This window comes from Brachionichthys hirsutus, unplaced genomic scaffold (genome assembly GCF_040956055.1).
Source record: "Brachionichthys hirsutus isolate HB-005 unplaced genomic scaffold, CSIRO-AGI_Bhir_v1 contig_987, whole genome shotgun sequence".
In the NCBI taxonomy this organism is placed as follows: domain Eukaryota; kingdom Metazoa; phylum Chordata; class Actinopteri; order Lophiiformes; family Brachionichthyidae; genus Brachionichthys; species Brachionichthys hirsutus.
The window spans coordinates 424874-443456 of NW_027180338.1; the positions used below are offsets into that span (position 1 = coordinate 424874).

At 40.4% G+C, this 18583-nt stretch overlaps 2 protein-coding genes and 1 pseudogene across 2 annotated transcripts; all 3 read left to right on the plus strand.

The window, feature by feature from the left end:
• The first annotated feature begins 374 nt into the window (after positions 1–374).
• On the plus strand, positions 375–5014 carry LOC137913677 (extracellular calcium-sensing receptor-like). The gene is made up of 8 exons (XM_068757312.1): positions 375–502; positions 858–1152; positions 1252–1541; positions 1819–2114; positions 2477–2682; positions 2818–3039; positions 3909–4032; positions 4116–5014. Exons 1-8 carry the CDS (start codon positions 441–443, stop codon positions 5012–5014), a joined length of 2394 nt encoding a protein of 797 aa, XP_068613413.1. The 5' UTR covers positions 375–440.
• Positions 5015–10188: 5174 nt separating this feature from the next.
• On the plus strand, positions 10189–14247 carry LOC137913672 (extracellular calcium-sensing receptor-like). Its single transcript, XM_068757308.1, has 8 exons — positions 10189–10355; positions 10575–10869; positions 10955–11244; positions 11526–11821; positions 12149–12354; positions 12449–12670; positions 12969–13092; positions 13349–14247. Exons 1-8 carry the CDS (start codon positions 10249–10251, stop codon positions 14245–14247), a joined length of 2439 nt encoding a protein of 812 aa, XP_068613409.1. The 5' UTR covers positions 10189–10248.
• A 1568-nt stretch (positions 14248–15815) lies between these two features.
• LOC137913653 (general transcription factor II-I repeat domain-containing protein 2B-like) lies at positions 15816–17855 on the plus strand (annotated as a pseudogene).
• Positions 17856–18583: the final 728 nt, after the last annotated feature.

An 18583-nucleotide genomic window follows, 5' to 3' on the forward strand; every position in this document is an offset into this window, starting at 1 on the left:
CGTGACGTTTAAGAAAATGTTCACAAGAGGAGGATAAAACAAAATTAAAATATATATTTAAATAAAACTTGCATTAAAGTTCTTAGCCACTGAGCATTCTCTCTCTGATGTAAACATGGGTTATGTCATATAGTAGGTGGGAAGCAGCCATCTAAAAGGTTATAAAACCAGTGGAAACACAAGTGAAGTGTAGTCAGATGTACTGATGAGAGAAGAAAATGTCACTTCTCATCATTGGACTGCTCACGTGCCTAGGTTTGTGTGAGCTGAACTCAGCTCTTCCGAAGCAAAGGGCTAGGCTTGCACAGGACAGAACTGTCAATACGGTCAGCAGTGAGACCTCATCTGTGAAATGTAAGCTCCGGGCTAACCCTCGTCAACCTGCATTCTCTACGGATGGAGACTACATCATTGGAGGTGTTTTCTCCTTACACTATCACATGAACATAGTGAATCAGCATGACTACACCAGCATGCCCGATCCTCTAACCTGCACTGGAAGGTTAGTAGGAGGGATAATAGAACTGTGTTGATGATGTCACTTTAATTGTGCTGAAAATGTTTGGTGTAGAATTGAAAACTGTTTATTTTATTGGATGTTAAACATATTTCGAACATTTCATTTGCTTAATGTGTTATCTATGAATCAAAATTACTGGACTGATTTCTAAAACTGCATTTAACATTTTGTGATGACATTTATATATATATATATATATAGGATGAAGTTCAGGTCAGCTGTTAATTGTTGATAGAATAGCATATATCTTTTTTCTTGTTTTATTTGCTTCTATTAAAATTGTTGTCATTATATGATATAGGATACGTTAAATTCAGAGCTGCTTGTCTGTGTGCAGACTTGAATCGATGGAACTGCGGTTTATGCGAGTAATGATATTTGCCATCATGGAAATTAACAACAGTACAAAACTGCTGCCAGGTATTAAACTCGGTTATGAGATCCATGATTCTTGCACCGCAGCCCCTGTGGCAGTTCATGTGGCATTCCAGCTTTCAAACGGCCTGGATCCAGAGTTTAACACTGGTGACAACTGCACCCAGTCAGGTATGGTGATGGGCATTGTTGGTGAGTCTGGGTCTTCTCCATCCATCAGCATGTCAAGAGTCATCGGGCCCTTTAACATTCCTCAAGTAAACATTCAGAGTTTTTGGCAAACTAACCTAACCTTAGGTTAGGGATGATATTCCATGTCTGTCTTGTCAAAAAGTGACATTTATGTTTTCATTTAGGTGAGCCATTTTGCCACTTGTGCATGTCTGTCTGATAAGGAGCAGTACCCAAATTTCTTCAGAACAGTACCAAGTGACAATTTCCAGGCTGATGCCCTGGCCAAGCTTGTGAAAGCTTTTGGCTGGACTTGGATAGGTGCTGTCCGGTCAGATTCTGACTATGGGAATAATGGAATGGCGGTATTCTTGACCAGAGCACAAGAGGAAGGGATCTGTGTGGAATATTCTGAATCTGTTCTTCAGACCCACTCACGGAGCAAAATCAAAAGAGTAGCTGACATTATCCGCAGGTCCCTGCATTACTGACTAATTGCTTGTTTATTGTGTGACTGACTTTAAAGCTATATATGTTAACACAAAATAATGTGGAAACTGAATTTGTTATCATAGTGAAAAACTGTAAAATTGTGTTCTATCTGTATTTATTTTGTATTTTTTTTTACATTTCTCTTTATTCTATCATTTTAAAATAGGTTTGATGAGAAAATGGCACATGAAAATGTAAAATATGCCTATGTGTAATTTATTTTTATGGTTCGATACTATGCATTGTGATGTGTCCTACAGGTCGACAGCTAGGGTTGTTGTGGTGTTTGCAGCCTCTGGAGATGTGAGGGTCCTCTTTGAGGAACTAATCCTTGAGCCTTTCCCACCTCACCAGTGGATAGGAACTGAGGCCTGGTTAACCATGGTAGATTTGCTGAGGTTCAATTTCTGTGTTGGAGCCCTAGGATTTGTCATTGAACAAGCTGATTCTCCTGGACTAAAAGAATTCTTGCTGGATATGTCGCCATCGACTGTCGCTTTGTCTCCAATACTTACAGAGTTCTGGGAGGATTCATTCAACTGCAGGCTGGGAAAAAGTGAGTTAAGGTAATTTTTTTTTTTTTTAAACAGATGTTGATTTCAAAGATGGTTCAGGATTAATTAAATATGAATATAAATATATATTATGTATAATGCACGGATTCTATCTTTCTGACTGTTATATGTCTATTATGAAAAATATTAATCTGATCTGCTGGTAAGGTGACTCACTCATTATTAATACATAGAATACACATAATAATAAACACATTTAAACAAGACAGAACAGACACATGGTGATACTTGGTATGCATTAATGCAATTTGTTATACAATACAAACAAATGTGAATATTATCTGACCAATAATAAACCTACAACTATTCAGCTTAAAAATGTTGTGTTGTCTTCTGATTTTAGGTGCAGCCCCAGGTGAGATAATGTGTGATGGAACTCAGGACATGCAGAAGCTACAGGATAAATACACTGACTTTTCCAATTTACGAATCACTAACATGGTGTATAAGGCGGTTTATGCAATAGCACATGCCCTTCATAATACATTGTGCCTGGACACAAATTCTACAACTCATTGTGACAAATACAACAAGATAGAGACCAAACAAGTCAGTGTAAATGACTGACAAGACTCAGATGTCTTTTTTAAATGTCATTTTAATTGTATTAAAAAAAAAATCGATATTAATTTAATGTTTTCCCTTCTTTCCCTCATTGTTTTAATTTATTTTTTATCATGCCAGGTTCTAACAGAACTGAAGAAAGTAAACTTTACACAAGCTGGTTATGATGTGTCATTTGATGAGAACGGGGATCCTGTGCCGAGGTATGAGCTGATGAACTGGCAAAGAAGTGACAGCGGCGGCCTTGAGATGGTGATAGTGGGTCACTACGATGGGGCATTGCCAGTGGGCCAGGAGTTTCACCTTAAGAAAAACATCACATTCATGGATGGCCTGAAAAAAGTAAGCCGACCAAAGCAAATTATTATATTTTCAAATGTTGTGCTTTTCAAAGGTATAACAGGTATATACTATGTTTCCTACTGTCCTGTCCTTTTGTCTTTATACTTTGCTTGACACCATGCATCCACATATTTATTACCATTTCTTTCAGCAAAAACATGGCTGACATCTGCTCCAATTACAGCTCTCTCTTATTTGGGAACACTCTGCACCACTGTTAGGATCTCTCCTTTCTCGACCATCTCACACCTAACCTGTGACGCATATGCACTGACCATATTCACCACAACACCATCTACCTCTGTCTTCCTGCTGATCAGTGTATTTGCAACTTCACCTCTGAAACACTCCCGACATATGATTTCTTCAGCACAATCAATCCCATTTATCTTGTTGTCTGTTCCATTGTAGGACAGATTGTAACCTGTTCCAATGCTCCTAGCCTTTCTTCCTATCACCTGATCTTTTGTACACATAGTACATTTCTTTCTCTCCGTCATGTTGGCCAGTGTCATCTCGTCATCTTAACATTCCTTTTCTTCATCATCTCCTGCTGTCTCCTGACTCACCTCCCTCCCTTTCCTGCTGAGACCTCACTATATTGATATCACTATATGTTAGCATGAAATCCATGTCAGCTTTAGTTGTTATTTTATCAACCTGTCACAGAGGGATTGTAAAATAAAGGGTGAATTTATACTTAAAACATAATTTTACACAACCATCTATTGTTTCTAACTCTAACTGCTGCAGTAAGTACGCAGGAGTAAATAAGTCAGAAGTACTTTGTACTTTGGTGGGATGGATGGATGTGAACATCTGTGAAATACACCTGAATATGCTCAGGTTTATTTGTTTATTTGTGCTAGTTGCCTAAGTCAGTGTGCAGTGAAAACTGCCCTCCAGGAACCCGTAAGGTGTTACAGAAAGGAAAGCCAATCTGCTGTTATGATTGTGTACCATGTGCAGAAGGAGAGATCAGTAATACTACAGGTAATTCATTTTCTACCGAATATCTACAACATTAGAAACAGTGCATGGCCATATAAAAACCTTTTGTAATTTTCCTTTTTCAGATTCTCCTGATTGCCTTCCTTGCCTCAAGGACTTCTGGCCTAATGCAGAGAAAGACACTTGTTTCCCCAAGCCTGTAGAGTTTCTTTCATATGATGAAGTCCTAGGAATCATCCTGGCAGCATTCTCAGTTGGCGGTGCCTGTCTCACCATCATGACTGCAGTTGTGTTCTTTCGTCATAGAGCATCACCCATTGTCAGGGCCAACAACTCTGAGCTCAGCTTCCTGCTGCTTCTCTCCCTGACGCTGTGTTTCCTGAGTTCCTTAACTTTTATTGGAGCACCCTCTGACTGGTCCTGCATGCTGCGCCACACAGCTTTTGCAATAACCTTTGTCCTCTGCATCTCTTGTGTTTTAGGAAAAACAATTGTAGTGTTAATGGCCTTCAAGGCCACCCTCCCAGGTAGTAATGTCATGAAATGGTTTGGTGCTCCACAGCAAAGAATGACTGTAGTGTCTTTTACATCTATTCAGGTGCTAATATGTACTATTTGGTTGGTTGTTAGTCCCCCATTTCCAGCAAAAAACTTAATCGTGTATGAAAAGAAAATCATCCTGGAGTGTGCTTTAGGTTCAGCCATTGGGTTCTGGGCTGTCCTTGGGTACATTGGCCTACTTGCTGTCTCTTGTTTAGTGTTTGCTGTCCTAGCTCGGAATCTACCTGACAGTTTTAATGAAGCCAAACTCATTACATTTAGCATGTTGATATTCTGTGCAGTCTGGATCACCTTTATCCCAGCATATGTCAGCTCTCCTGGGAAATTTACTGTGGCTGTAGAGATATTTGCTATTTTGGCTTCAAGTTTTGGACTCATGTTCTGCATATTTGCGCCAAAGATTTTCATTATATTGTTTAAGCCAGAGAAAAACACAAAGAAACATTTAATGAACAAAAGTTAATCCAAAGACATCTGAGTTCTGTAAGCAATGATATATATATGCTAAACAGTCCTAAAATATGATGGAATGGAGTTTATACAATGACATGAACCATCAATGTATTCTAGTTGAGTATTTACATGAATCACCTTTTGATTTGACACATTGTGTATATGCTTATGTAAACAGAAATTTAAAAAAATACTCTCTCTCTTTATTCTCCAGGTTAACATTATTCAAATGTCCAGTAAAATACATACAGACAAATAGGTGTGTTTACAAATGTACCTATCATGATGTGTTTATGTGGATGATTGAAGTTGTACTGTATGTACAAGTCTCAAAATATATTTCCATGTGCTTAATAAAATCTAAACTCATGACAATAATAATTATTACTTGGGTGTTGTGCCAAACTTTTAATGAAATATTTTCAGACATACAGAATGTAAGAAAAATACTTTTCTTTTGGACAAGATGCAAAGTCTAATATTTGCATTTGTTAGGATCAATCACAACAAAGCTACACCTATCAAATTATAATGGTATTTTATAATCCAATGTTCACAGTTGCAACCATACAAGAGGTGACAGGAACATGTGATAAAAAAAGAACTGTAAAATAAATTAACAATTGTTATGCAGGCCTGCTGGTTCCACAACGCGACGCGATACGACTCTCTCTTCTTTGGGAACACTCTGCACCACTTCATCAGTCATACTGAAGATCTCTCCTTTCTCTACCATCTCACATCTAACCTGCGATGCATGCACTGACCATATTCACCACAACACCATCTACCTACGGCTTCATGCTGATCAGTGTATTTGAAACTTTCTTCACCTCTGAAACACTCCCGACAAATTATTTCTTCAGCACGATCGATCCCATTTATCTTGTTGTCTGTTCCATTGTAGAACAGATTGTAACCTGTTCCAATGCCCCTAGTCTTTCTTCCTATCACCTGATTTCTTGTACACACAATACAGTTATTTTTCTCGTTCAATCCATTATTTGGCAAGCTATCTCTCCCTTTACGATTAATGGTGCCAAGTTCATCGTCATCCTAACGTTCCTTTTCTTCATCATCTCCTGTTGTCTCCTGACTCACCTTTTCCTGCTGAGACTGCATTATATTCAGATATGTATTAATCTTGTGAGCATTTCAAAAACATGACTCCATGTTAGCATGGAATCCATATCAGCTTTAGCTGCTATTTTATCAACCTGTCACCGAAGGTTTGCAAAATAAAAAGGGAATTTGTACTTCTTTACACGAATACAAATTTACAGGGATCAGTACTTTCGTGGGATAGATGGATGTGAACATCTGTGAAATACACCTGAATATGCTCAGGTTTATTTGTTTCTATGTGCCAGTTTCCCAAGTCAGTGTGCAGTGAAAACTGCCCTCCAGGAACCCGTAAGTTGTTACAGAAAGGAAAGCCCATCTGCTGTTATGATTGTGTACCATGTGCAGAAGGAGAGATCAGTAATACTACAGGTAATTCATTTTCTACCGAATATCTACAACATTAGAATCTGATTCTCCTGATTTCCTACTTTGCCTCAAGGAGTTCTGGCCTAATGCAGAGAAAGATACGTGTTTCCCCAAGCTTGTAGAGTTTCTTTCATATGATGAAGTCCTAGGAATCATCCTGGAGTGTGCTTTAGGTTCAGCCATTGGGTTCTGGGCTGTCCTTGGGTACATTGGCCCACTTGCTGTCTCTTGTGCTGTCTCTAGTGTTTGCTGTCCGAGCTCGGAAACTGCCTGACGGTTTTAATGAAGCCAAACTCATCACCTTCAGCATGTTGATATTCTGTGCAGTCGGGATCACCTTCAAAACCTTCAAAAGAAAAATCATCAAAAGAAAAATAAAGTTGTCACAATCTATTTAAAACAATTAAATAATGTAAATAAATAACGTCAAACAAAATATTGTAAAAAAATCGGCTTTGCTAGTACAAAATTCACAGTGGAATGGCAGTTTTTAATATGTTAGTAATGATAGTCAGGAAAGATAAGAAATGTTCAAAATGATTTCACATCGTAATTCAACATGCTCTAAATTTAAATATTCTCCACAGAGTACACACATCACGTATCCATCATTACGCAAAGCTTTTTCATAAATGGTGCCATTTATTTTTATTATTCAGCTATTATTATTATCATTAGTATTTGACTGTCTGTCTATCCAGACACTCAACAGAAGTTTGGTTGTTTTGCTGGTGGATAGTGAAACAAATCTGCCGGGACTCCCCCCCCATCCACCCTGGACAGGACGAAGTGAAGCAGCGGCTCCATTACGTCCTGCTTGTGGACTGTCATGGCGCATGGAACATGGTGCAGCTGAACTTTCCGTCTCACTGGACGACTGAACATATTCATCAGAGGGTGAATATTCCTCGTCAGAGTCTGAGTCGGCCATTAGGTGTTCCGACATTGTTCGTTTTCTCTCGCTTGCTGACATACTCCAAGCACTACTTTCTCGTCTTCTCTCCTCGACCGGACGGCGGCCCTTCCAACTCTATAACCCAGTAATGACATAACTTTCGATGGAAACACAACCACATAGTTTACTCAGGTTGAAGTGCCAGATGTCTGCCATCTGCTGGTGTGAAGTGGTAACTACATGAGGTCCCATATTTTGTGACTTTGGTGCTAAAGGCATTAAATGCACCTCCCACTCCAGTCAATCAGCAGGCAATGATTCACATTAAAGACGGAGTGCTGGAATCGCATGAAGACTTGTCACGCCTTGATGCGGGGCGGGGTCATTCCCCCACTGTCTCTCCCTGTCTTAACCTCACAGTCCTCCTGCCAATCAGTTCATTCCCAGCACCTGCAACCCATTTCCAATCAGCCAGGGCCCTATTCATTAGACCCTGTTCATGCCACACCTCACTGCCAGATTGTCAGTAATGTTACCTGCTCTCCAGCACTTCAACCCGACCTCCCGTGCACCGACCCTGCCTGCTTCCCGGACCCTGCCTCTTCGCCTGCCCCTTGTGTTCCGTCTGCCTGCCCGCCTGGACTCCCCGGTTTGTGACTTCTGCCTGTCTCTTGGACCTTCCTTGTGCCTGCCCCCTCGGACCTGTCTGCCTGACCTTCCTGACCACCCGGTGTACCGACCCTCGCCTGTCTCTTGGACCTTCCTTGTGCCTGCTCCCCCCCAGATCTGTTTGCCTGCCTGTCCTTCCCGCCAATAAAAGCTGTGTTTGCATTTCCGCTCGTCTGCCTCGCATTTGGGTCCTACCCTGCCCTAGGCCGTGATAAGACTGATCAGGAAGAAGAAACTGTAATGGATTTCTAAACCCCTCTTCCGGTTCCATCGTGGGTGCGTAGTCAATGAGGAGAACTAACTGTAACTGATTTGTTAATTATATAAATGTCTTAATCTTAACCTACGGTTAGTTCAGATATCAGCTGAGATTCTAGCATGGTTCTTGTGCCCGGTCCATGCTGGAATGAATATGCTTCCTGCTTCGTCCTCACGTCAGTCCATCCCCTGAAGGTGGGGTTTCGCCCCGACCAATCTTAAGCCCCTGTTTACCTGTGTTGTGTGACGTCACTAATGAGACGTTCAAAGGAAATCAGTCATAGCAATACCAAACTAAATGTTGTGCGTTCCTAGTGGTGTCGGCATGTAATTACGTTGTGGAATCCCATCTAATACGGAAATTCCCTACAAAACCCAAATTTTATTAGATTTAAAAGAATTAATTGAGAACAAGATGAGAGGAGAGAAGGAAACGGTAGAGAGAGAGAACCACAGACTCAGACGGGAGTTAGAAATCATGAAAACAGAAAGTGAAGATTATATGGAGGTGGCCACAGCCTCCCCAAAATGGGAAGTCAGAAAGGAAAGGCTCTACTTTTGGCTTGTCCCGTGGGGTCGCCAGAACAATTCAATGTACTCCACTTCACCCTGTCCTTTGCATCGTCCTCCCCAACACCAGCCACTCTCATGTCCTCCCTCACTACGTCCATGCATCTTCTCCTGGGTCGTCCTCTAGCCCTGTTCCCTGGCAGTTCTATCATCAGCATCCTTCTTCCGATATAGGCCCCGTCTCTCCTCTGGACATGTCCAAACCATCGAAGTGTGGCTTCTCTGACCTTGTCTCCAAAACGTCTAACCTTCGCTGTCCCTCTTAATGTCTAACTTCTAATCCTATCCAACCAGGTCACTCTGAAGGATATATCAATACCATATCTGAGAACCAGATCAAAGGTGTGATTAAAGCTATGGGTGGGTTCTTTTACTTTCATGGAGAAGCAAATTGAGTCTAATAATGAGATGAATTCAGTAGCAAGACAGTCATCACTGACGTCTACATGAATTTTAAAAGGTCCCACAACAATGATCTGTTCTGTTTTCAGAACTAAGCTTGTTAAAAATTCAGATATAAAATCAGAGTATGGGCATGGAGGATGGTAAACTATAACAATCTGGACTGGCTGGATTGATTTTCATGTTGGGAGTGACAGACTAAAAATATGACTTTCAGATGAGGTGTAGTTTACTTTAGGTTTAGGGTTAATTTGGATTTCCAGTTATAGATTGCTCCAACTCCACGTTCTCGGCCGGTGTCTTAAAAAATGTGAGTTAACAACTGGGAGGAGTGGCTTCATTTAAACTGCAGTAATCTTTAGTATCGAGAAAAAAAGATCTACATGGTGATCTGATAAGATCGCTTTATTAAAAATGTCTTTGATGCCAGAGAGCTTATATTTAATAGTCCACACTTAATGGTTCTATTAAAATGAATTTACTTGGAGGTGGTATTTATTTTTAAGAGGTTTTTGTGAGTAACACCTCTTCAGTATAATTTAACATTCTTAGATGTTCGGGGAACAGACACCATCTCTAGGGGTTTTTGGGTGGGTGACTGATCTATAGGATGCTCAGAGATGTGTTTAGAACTACATCTCTGTCTCCTGACTCTGGACTTCTGAACAGATTTTGACCAATGGGTATTCCTTCTCTAATGTACAGGAAGATGAAATCCAATATCTTGCAGTTGTCTTAAAATCTATATAAGTCATGAAACACATGAGGTATATTCAAATGTAGACAATTGAGAGATGGAGATCTCAGTTCTAATTATTGGTCTGATCATGTCTCATTATTATGGGGATGGACTGAAACAGAAGGCTGGATTTACTGGAGGTATTGGTAATGTAATCAACACTCAGGCTTCAACTGTAAAATGTAAACCCCATGGTACTGCTCGCCTGCCTGCGTTCTTTATGGATGGAGACTTTGTTATCGGGGGTGTTTTCCCCTTGCACCACTATAAACACTCCTTGAAATCTAACTACACCATGCTACCTGAACCATTAAGGTGCACGGGAAGGTAAGAAGACGTGATGGTTGAGAAAATACTCGAATGTGTTAATGAAATGCTTTGAGTTGTATGAAATTTGTTTTTCAATTAACTCTCTGATCTATGTGTGCAGCTACAATACAGATGCAAGCGACTGTAAATTTGATTAAATTGCAGGTGTAATTTATTGTTTGATCTGCTTAACTGCATTATGTAGTGCAAGTTTGACAGTTGAGTGTCTGTCTGCAGCATTGACTCGCGTCATCTGCGTTTCTCACGTGCCATGATCTTTGCCATCGAGGAGATTAACAACAGCACAGAGCTTCTGCCGGGTATCAAACTCGGTTATCAGATCCATGACTCCTGCAAGTCTATGCCAGGAACAATGCATGCGGCGTTCCAGCTTTCAAATGACTTGGATCGAGTGTTTTATACTGGCAACAACTGCTCTCAGTCTGGTGTAGTAGTGGGTGTTGTGGGTGAGTCTGGATCTGCACGATCCATGAGCATGTCACGTATCATCGGACCCTTTAACATTCCTCAAGTAAGTTTTAGAATTTCTGACAAACTGTCTAAAACACAAATGGATACTGTCAGGTTAATGGGATCATATTGATGTTTCCATTTAGGTGAGTCATTTTGCTACTTGTGCATGTCTGTCTGATAAGACGCAGTATCCAAATTTCTTCAGAACGGTACCAAGTGACCAGTTCCAGGCTGATGCACTGGCCAAGCTTGTGAAACATTTTGGTTGGACTTGGATAGGTGCTGTCCGATCAGATTCTGACTATGGCAACAATGGCATGGCATCTTTCCTGCTTACAGCACAGAGGGAGGGAATATGTGTGGAATACTCTGAGTCTTTCCATCGGACCAACCCACACAGCAAGATCCAGAGAGTAGCTGATGTTATCCGCAGGTGTCCAGATCACATTGTGTCATACTGAAATTGTCACACTTATTCTTTGCATAAACAAATGTCTTGTTTCCAAATTGTCAAATCAGCATGTTTTATGCTTGTTCATGCATTGCCTTTTTATTTATATATACAAATCAATTGAGAACAAATTATGTAAGTGCTATGAATTAAAGAATTGAGAATAATAGAACATGATGTGATACTTTATATTAACTCTTCAATTTCTCAAAAATGTAACACCTGAAAAACACTTCTATAATGGACTTTACTGTTTCCCACAGATCCACAGCTCCTGTTGTTGTGGCATTTATTTCCTCTACGGAAATGAGACTCCTTCTGGAGGAGTTGTCACTTGAGGCCTCACCACCTCGCCAGTGGATTGGCAGTGAGGCCTGGGTACCCAACCAAGACATGCTAAGGTTCAGATTCTGTGCTGGAGCCATTGGATATGGCATCGAGCAGTCAGTCATCCCTGGATTCAGAGAATTCTTGCTGGATCTCTCTCCCACGAAAGTGGCCTCTTCGCCACTGCTAACCGATTTCTGGGAGAATGCATTTAACTGCAGACTGGGAAAATGTGAGAGAGCTGTTGTTTTTGTAAAATATCCAGCATCAGTTTTGAAATGAAAGACCAGTTTTTCATTGAATAATTTGTGGATTTTGTTTGAAGTGAAGTTGTGTCTGGTAAAAAAAAAAAAATTCATCCATCTTTTTGTTTTGGTGCAGAACATTTTGTATGAGCTTAAACACATTTTATACAAAACTAATGAAGTGAGATTATGAGTTCCTGGATTTTCTTTTTCTGTGTATTAGAATTTATTGTTAATGATCTGTGATGGTGATATACAATAATAATAATTATTATTATTGATAATACACATTCTAAATCTTTGTTGGTTTTTAGCTGCCAGCACAGGTAAGAATATGTGTGATGGAACTGAAGACATACAGATGCTCAAGAACCCATACACGGACACATCACAACTCCGAATCACTAACATGGTATATAAGGCTGTTTATGCAATAGCACATGCCCTTCATAACACGTTGTGCCCAGACGCAAATTCCTCAACTCACTGCGACAAATACAACAAGATGGTATCCAAAGAGGTCTGTTAAAATTATGAAAATGATATATAATATACATAATACATAAGTTACCTTTCATTGAAATTGAGATACTCTACTTAACTTCTCCTCACAGGTCCTTACTCACTTGAAGAAAGTCAGGTTTAACCAAAATGGTTATGATGTGTCATTTGATGCCAATGGGAATTCTGTTGCCAAGTATGCGCTGGTCAATTGGCAAAAAAATCATAATGGCAGCATTGAGATGGTGACAGTAGGATACTATGATGCGTCATTGCCGGCGGGGCATGAGTTACAAATTAACAGAAACCTCATGTTCATGGAGGGTATCACAGAAGTAAGGAGGCCCAAAGCAAATAAATATATTCAATTGCAAGATTTGAAGATCTCAAAGGATGAATGATATTTTCCTATGTATATGTTTATGAATAGCCAATCCTGTTTTTCCCTCTACAGTTATATAGTATTATTCCAAGCAGACATTGATCAACAATAAAAATATTTTTTTTAAGTTACAGTAAACAAGACTATTTCAACATGAATATTGACATATTGTAATTTTTAATAATTGAACACAATTCTTAATTGTAATATACCATTGAATATGCTTGACTTTATTTGTATTCATGTATCAGGTCCCAAAGTCAGTGTGTAGTGACAGGTGTCATCCAGGAACCCGTAAAGTGCTTCAGAAAGGAAAACCTATCTGCTGCTATGATTGTGTACTATGCCCTGAGGGAGAGATTAGCAATGCTACAGGTAATTATTTTGTTCAATTTCATACATTTGTCATAATGCATAACAGATAAACTTCCCACTCCTTTTCAAGCACTGTATAATTTATTATTGCTATTTTTGTGTACATGAACTTTGGTGGTTGTTTGGACATATTTGTTGGGTTTTTTTTCTTGTACGCAGAAAGGTATAAGTTTGTTTTGTTTATTTTTATTCTGCTTGAAACATATTAATAAATAATAATAATAATAATAAAGTTTATTTTATGTTTCTATTTCAGATTCTCTCGATTGCCTTCCTTGCCCCAAGGAATTCTGGCCTAATGCATTAAGAGACACTTGTTTCCCCAAGCCTGTAGAGTTTCTTTCCTATCATGAGGTCCTAGGAATCATCCTGGCAGCATTCTCAGTTGGCGGTGCCTGTCTCACCATCATGACTGCAGTTGTGTTCTTTCGTCATAGAGAATCCCCCATTGTCAAGGCCAACAACTCTGAGCTGAGCTTCCTGCTGCTTCTCTCCCTGACGCTGTGTTTCCTGAGTTCATTAACTTTCATTGGAACACCCTCTGACTGGTCCTGCATGCTGCGCCACACATCCTTTGGAATAACCTTTGTCCTCTGCATCTCTTGTGTTTTAGGAAAAACAATTGTAGTGTTAATGGCCTTCAAGGCCACCCTCCCAGGTAGTAATGTCATGAAATGGTTTGGTCCTCCACAGCAAAGACTGACTGTGGCCTCTTTCACATTCATTCAAGTATTGATTTGTACTATTTGGTTGGTTGTAAGTCCCCCATTTCCAATGAAGAACTTCACTGTATATAAAAAGAAAATCATCCTAGTGTGTGATTTAGGTTCAGCCATTGGGTTCTGGGCTGTCCTTGGGTACATTGGCCTACTTGCTGTCCTTTGTTTAGTGTTTGCTGTCCGAGCTCGGAAACTGCCTGACAGTTTTAATGAAGCCAAACTCATCACCTTCAGCATGTTGATATTCTGTGCAGTCTGGATCACCTTTATCCCAGCATATGTTAGCTCCCCTGGGAAATTTACTGTGGCTGTCGAGATATTTGCTATTTTGGCCTCCAGTTTTGGACTAACATTCTGCATGTTTGCTCCAAAGTGTTTCATCATAGTGTTTAAGCCAGAGAAAAACACCAAGAAACATTTAATGAGCAAAAATTAATCTGATCACCACACCCACACACATACAAGGATACATTTTAAACTGGATCTGATACACAGGGCACATGCACAATTTATTTTAAATTTTTTATTCATGTTTGAAGAGCTTATGGTTTTAATTTGAAGGAGGAAATGTTAATGAAGTCCAGAACATGGAAGTCAAATTCAATTGTGAAATATTTCCAACTGTAGAAATAGATTTACAAAGAAACAGCTTATTTAAATGTGGACTTCCACTATAGCCCATATTTTTGAATTTGTCATGTTTTTAACATAAGTTAATGTGATTACTCCCATCAAGCAGATTATGATTTTGGTCACATTGGTCATTGACCATCTTGGGTCATTGCTTTATTTCAGTCTGTATAGTTAATGGAAAAGCAGATGTCCTACAAACTCGTATTAAGTTTAAATAAACAAAGAAGCTACTACTTGTACTGCCCTAACATTCTTTCTAATAAATATATTCTTCATCATCAAACAATACCAGACCAATGGCTACCTGTTCAAGAGTTTTTTTAAATTATGTTATACATTCCACATCATGGCTTAATTGACCTTTCCGTCTAATATGCCCACATGGCTCAGTAGACCAATCATGATGCTACACGTCATCTCTTGGCTCCATCCGCTTCCTCAGACAAACCACCCTACCGTGCTTCAGTTTGCATGTGGCACAAAGGAAAGAAAATTCTTAAAAAATGGTAAAACATTGCAGACACGGCTTGTGTAACCGCGACGACCGGTACCCCGAACGACTGGAAAGAGGTGTCTGGTTTATTCACTTCCCTAAACCAACAAACTACTATGAGAAATGTCCGCGCTGGATGAATGAATATATTTATTAGATAGAGTGCAGTACAAGTACAGTCATCATGGCTCTCTCCGGATCAATCCCCCACCCCCTTTTTTGTCCACCTACGTTGTACATATTGTGTCTTTTTTTAATTTATTGTTATTTTGCATCTTTGGAGTAATGTATTTTTATTTTATTGGTATTGTTAAATGTCAATGATTTATGTACGAAGGACTTTCAACGGAAACAAGACCGCAAGGGCTTTTTTGAAATGCTTTTCTTAGACAGGATGTTTGACTGTACTTGTACTGTAATACATGCTACTGTTTGACTGTACTTGTATTCTAACATTCTATCTAATTAATATATTCATCATTCATCATCATCATGTTTATTTACCCAGATTCTTTTTTATGTTTCAAACTCTGCCACGCTACATAAAGCCCAGGTAGAGCAGGGGTAAAGAGCAGGGGTGTCAAACTCTGGCCCGCGGGCCAAATTTGGCCCGCAGTGTAATTATATTTGGCCCGCGAGGCAATATAAAATTAATATTAGAGCTGGCCCGCCAGTACAGAACAGCACATTCACCTCTGCTCTGCTCTTGTTTTGGCACGTCAATCAGGACATGCCCCAGACATGCCCTCTACTCTGTGTCAGTCAGTAGCGATCTGTGCTTCGGCAGGAAAGCCCCCGCTCACCAAGCCTCCCCGTGCCTCTCTCCCAGACCACGCCACCTCATACTACAATTGTCACTGTGTTACACCTTCCGAAGAATGGCGAAAAGAAAGGCTGAAAACAGAACATTTCTGGACAGGTGGGAGACAGAATATATGTTTACATTTGTAAAAGACAGACCCGTTTGTCTTATTTGTGGAGCCAACGTGTCTGTAACTAAGGAGTACAACATTAGACGACACTATGAAACCAAACACCAGGACAAGTACAAGGACCTGGACATGACTTGAAGGAGCCAGAAAGTAGAGGAGATAAAAAAAGATTTGGTTTCACAACAGAATATGTCCAAAAATCCACATCACAAAGTGAGGCTGCTGTTAAGGCTAGTTATATTGTGGTAAATGAAATCGCAATTTCAGCCCGGCCCTTTAATGAAGGAGAATTTATAAAAAAGTGCATGATGAAAGTTTGTGACCAAGTGGGCCCAGAGAAGAAGCAAGCCTTTTCAAACGTGAGCCTGAGCAGGAACACAGTGGCTGAGCGCACATGTGATCTTGCCACCAATCTGTACAACCAGCTGATGGAAAAGGGAAATGATTTCGTTTATTTTTCCCTTGCTGTGGACGAGAGCACCGACGCGTCTGATACTGCACAGCTGTCAGTGTTCATCCGCGGAGTGGACTCAAATCTGTGTGTTACGGAGGAGCTTTTGGGATTCAAATCCATGCGTGGAACAGCCACAGGGAAGGAAATCTTTGAGGAAGTTTGCAAAATGTGTAGCTGAACTAAAGCTGCCGTGGGATTAACCACAGATGGTGCGCCAGCGATGAGCGGTAAAAAGAATGGACTGGTAGGCAGGATCCGGGAAAAGATGCGGGAGGAGAACTGTGCAGGTGAGCTATCTGATTATCACTGCATCATACATCAAGAGTCACTGTAACACAAGTTGTTAACTTTATAAGAGCCAAAGGTCTGAATCACTGCCAGTTCAACTCTTTTCTGGAGGAGTGTGGTGCCGAATACGCAGACGTGCCGTATCATACAGAGGTGAGATGGTTAAGCCGCGGAATTGTTAGGGTTTTCCTAACCCTCTCCCGGCTCTTTGTTCTCCGTTGTGGGCGCGTAGTCAATAAGGAGGATTTGGGCCAAGATTAAGATATTTATATAATATACAGATCAGTACAAGTTAGTTCGGATATCAGCGCTGAGATTCCACCATGCCTCTTGTGTGTGCGTCATGGCGGAATGAAGATATTTCCTGCTTCGTCCTCAAGTCAGGCCCTCCCCTGAAGGCTGGACTTTGCCCCAGCCAATCTAAGCACATGTTTATCTGCGTTGTGTGTGACGTCACTGTTGTGATGCGTTCATTTGAAATCAGTCATTACAAAACCAAACTAAATGTGGTGCGTTCCTAGTGCAAAGCAAAGGAAAAGACACAGCAGAGCTCCGGGAGCAAAACTTTCAGTGTGAGCTGGCCTTTCTGTGTGACATCTCAAGCCAGCTCAATGTACGGAACCTGCAGCTGCAGGGGCGGGGACGCATCATGTACGCAGCAGTGAGAGCTTTTAAAGCTAAACTATGCCTGTGGGAGAATCAGATGCTGCAAGAAAAACTTGGCCATTTTCCCTTCTGCCAAACCCTAAAAATGCAGATCTCTACCGCCGTGTGCGCACAGTTTGCTGAAAAACAGAGTACTTGGCGCTGAGTTCAGCCGGCGATTTGCCGACTTTGAAATGCAGAAATGCAGATTTCAACTGCTTAGTAATCCCTTTGCAGTTGATGTGGAAAACGCACCAACCAACCTCCAAATGGAGCTGATTGAACTCCAGTGTGACGACACGCTGAAGTCAAAGTATGATGCAGTTGGAGCCGCACAGTTTCCACAGTTCATCCCTGACACAATGCCTCAGCTCCACACCCAAGCTGCTCAAATGCTCTCCATGTTCGGTAGCACTTATCTATGTGAGCAACTTTTCTCCTTGATGAAGATGATGAAAACATCTCACGGGAGACTTCTGACTGATGAACACCTTCGTTCAATATTAAGGGTTTCCTCAGCTCAGAGCCTGAGCCCAGACATTGATGAACTAGCGTCCAAGAAAAGGTGCCAGGTATCTGGCTTGAGCACATCAGATTAAATCAGTGTGTTGCAAACTGAGCAGTAATTAATGTTTTCTTTATGCACTTTTTCTTGCTACTCCAAGGCTTGAATGGCTGGTTCATTCATTATTGTTATTTTATTTTCAAATTTATTAGCCTGTGGAAAAAGTTCATTTTTATATTTACCTCAGAACGCTGCAAATAGAAAAAAGACATACAAGTTCTATTTACCGTAATTCCCGGTGTACAAGCCGCTACTTTTTTCCAATATTTTGAACCTTGCGGTTTATGCAACGACGCGGCAAATTTACGTATATTTTCCCACTTTCGTTACGAGCCGTGTTTCGTTAAAGCCTATTTATTTTCGTTACGAAATTAACGCCCGCCCGGAGGAAAAGCCCCGCTTGCACGTAGCTGGGGAGATCCGCGAGAAGGGCCCGGCAAAATAAATATTTTTTTAAAATTCAGTGGGTGCGGCTTTTTCACAGGTGCGCATAATAGTTCAGCAATTACGGTACATTTTTATTTAATATGCCATTGATATGTTTTTTTAATTGAAATTAGATTTTGCATGTCTTCATTCTTAAATTACATAAGCATTGCTTGTTCCATATTCAATGTTAAATTAAAAGTTGTTTTGGTCCATATTAAAGGTTCATTTCTACAACGTTGGCCCGTGGCTTTGATTAATTTAAAATTTTTACCCACTGTGTATTTGAGTTTGACATCCCTGCTTTAGAGAGTCGGATACTTTGTTTGGGATGAC

Excerpts from the sequence above, each read along its gene's own strand:
- LOC137913672 (XM_068757308.1), top strand. The coding sequence starts at position 10,249 with ATGGATGGAGACTTTGTTATCGGGGGTGTTTTCCCCTTGCACCACTAT. Across the intron at positions 10,870-10,954 it reads GACCCTTTAACATTCCTCAA|GTGAGTCATTTTGCTACTTG; the intron begins GTAAGTTTTAGA and ends GTTTCCATTTAG. Across the intron at positions 12,671-12,968 it reads TCATGGAGGGTATCACAGAA|GTCCCAAAGTCAGTGTGTAG; the intron begins GTAAGGAGGCCC and ends TTCATGTATCAG.
- LOC137913677 (XM_068757312.1), top strand. The coding sequence starts at position 441 with ATGAACATAGTGAATCAGCATGACTACACCAGCATGCCCGATCCTCTA. Across the intron at positions 1,153-1,251 it reads GGCCCTTTAACATTCCTCAA|GTGAGCCATTTTGCCACTTG; the intron begins GTAAACATTCAG and ends GTTTTCATTTAG. Across the intron at positions 2,115-2,476 it reads CAACTGCAGGCTGGGAAAAA|GTGCAGCCCCAGGTGAGATA; the intron begins GTGAGTTAAGGT and ends TTCTGATTTTAG.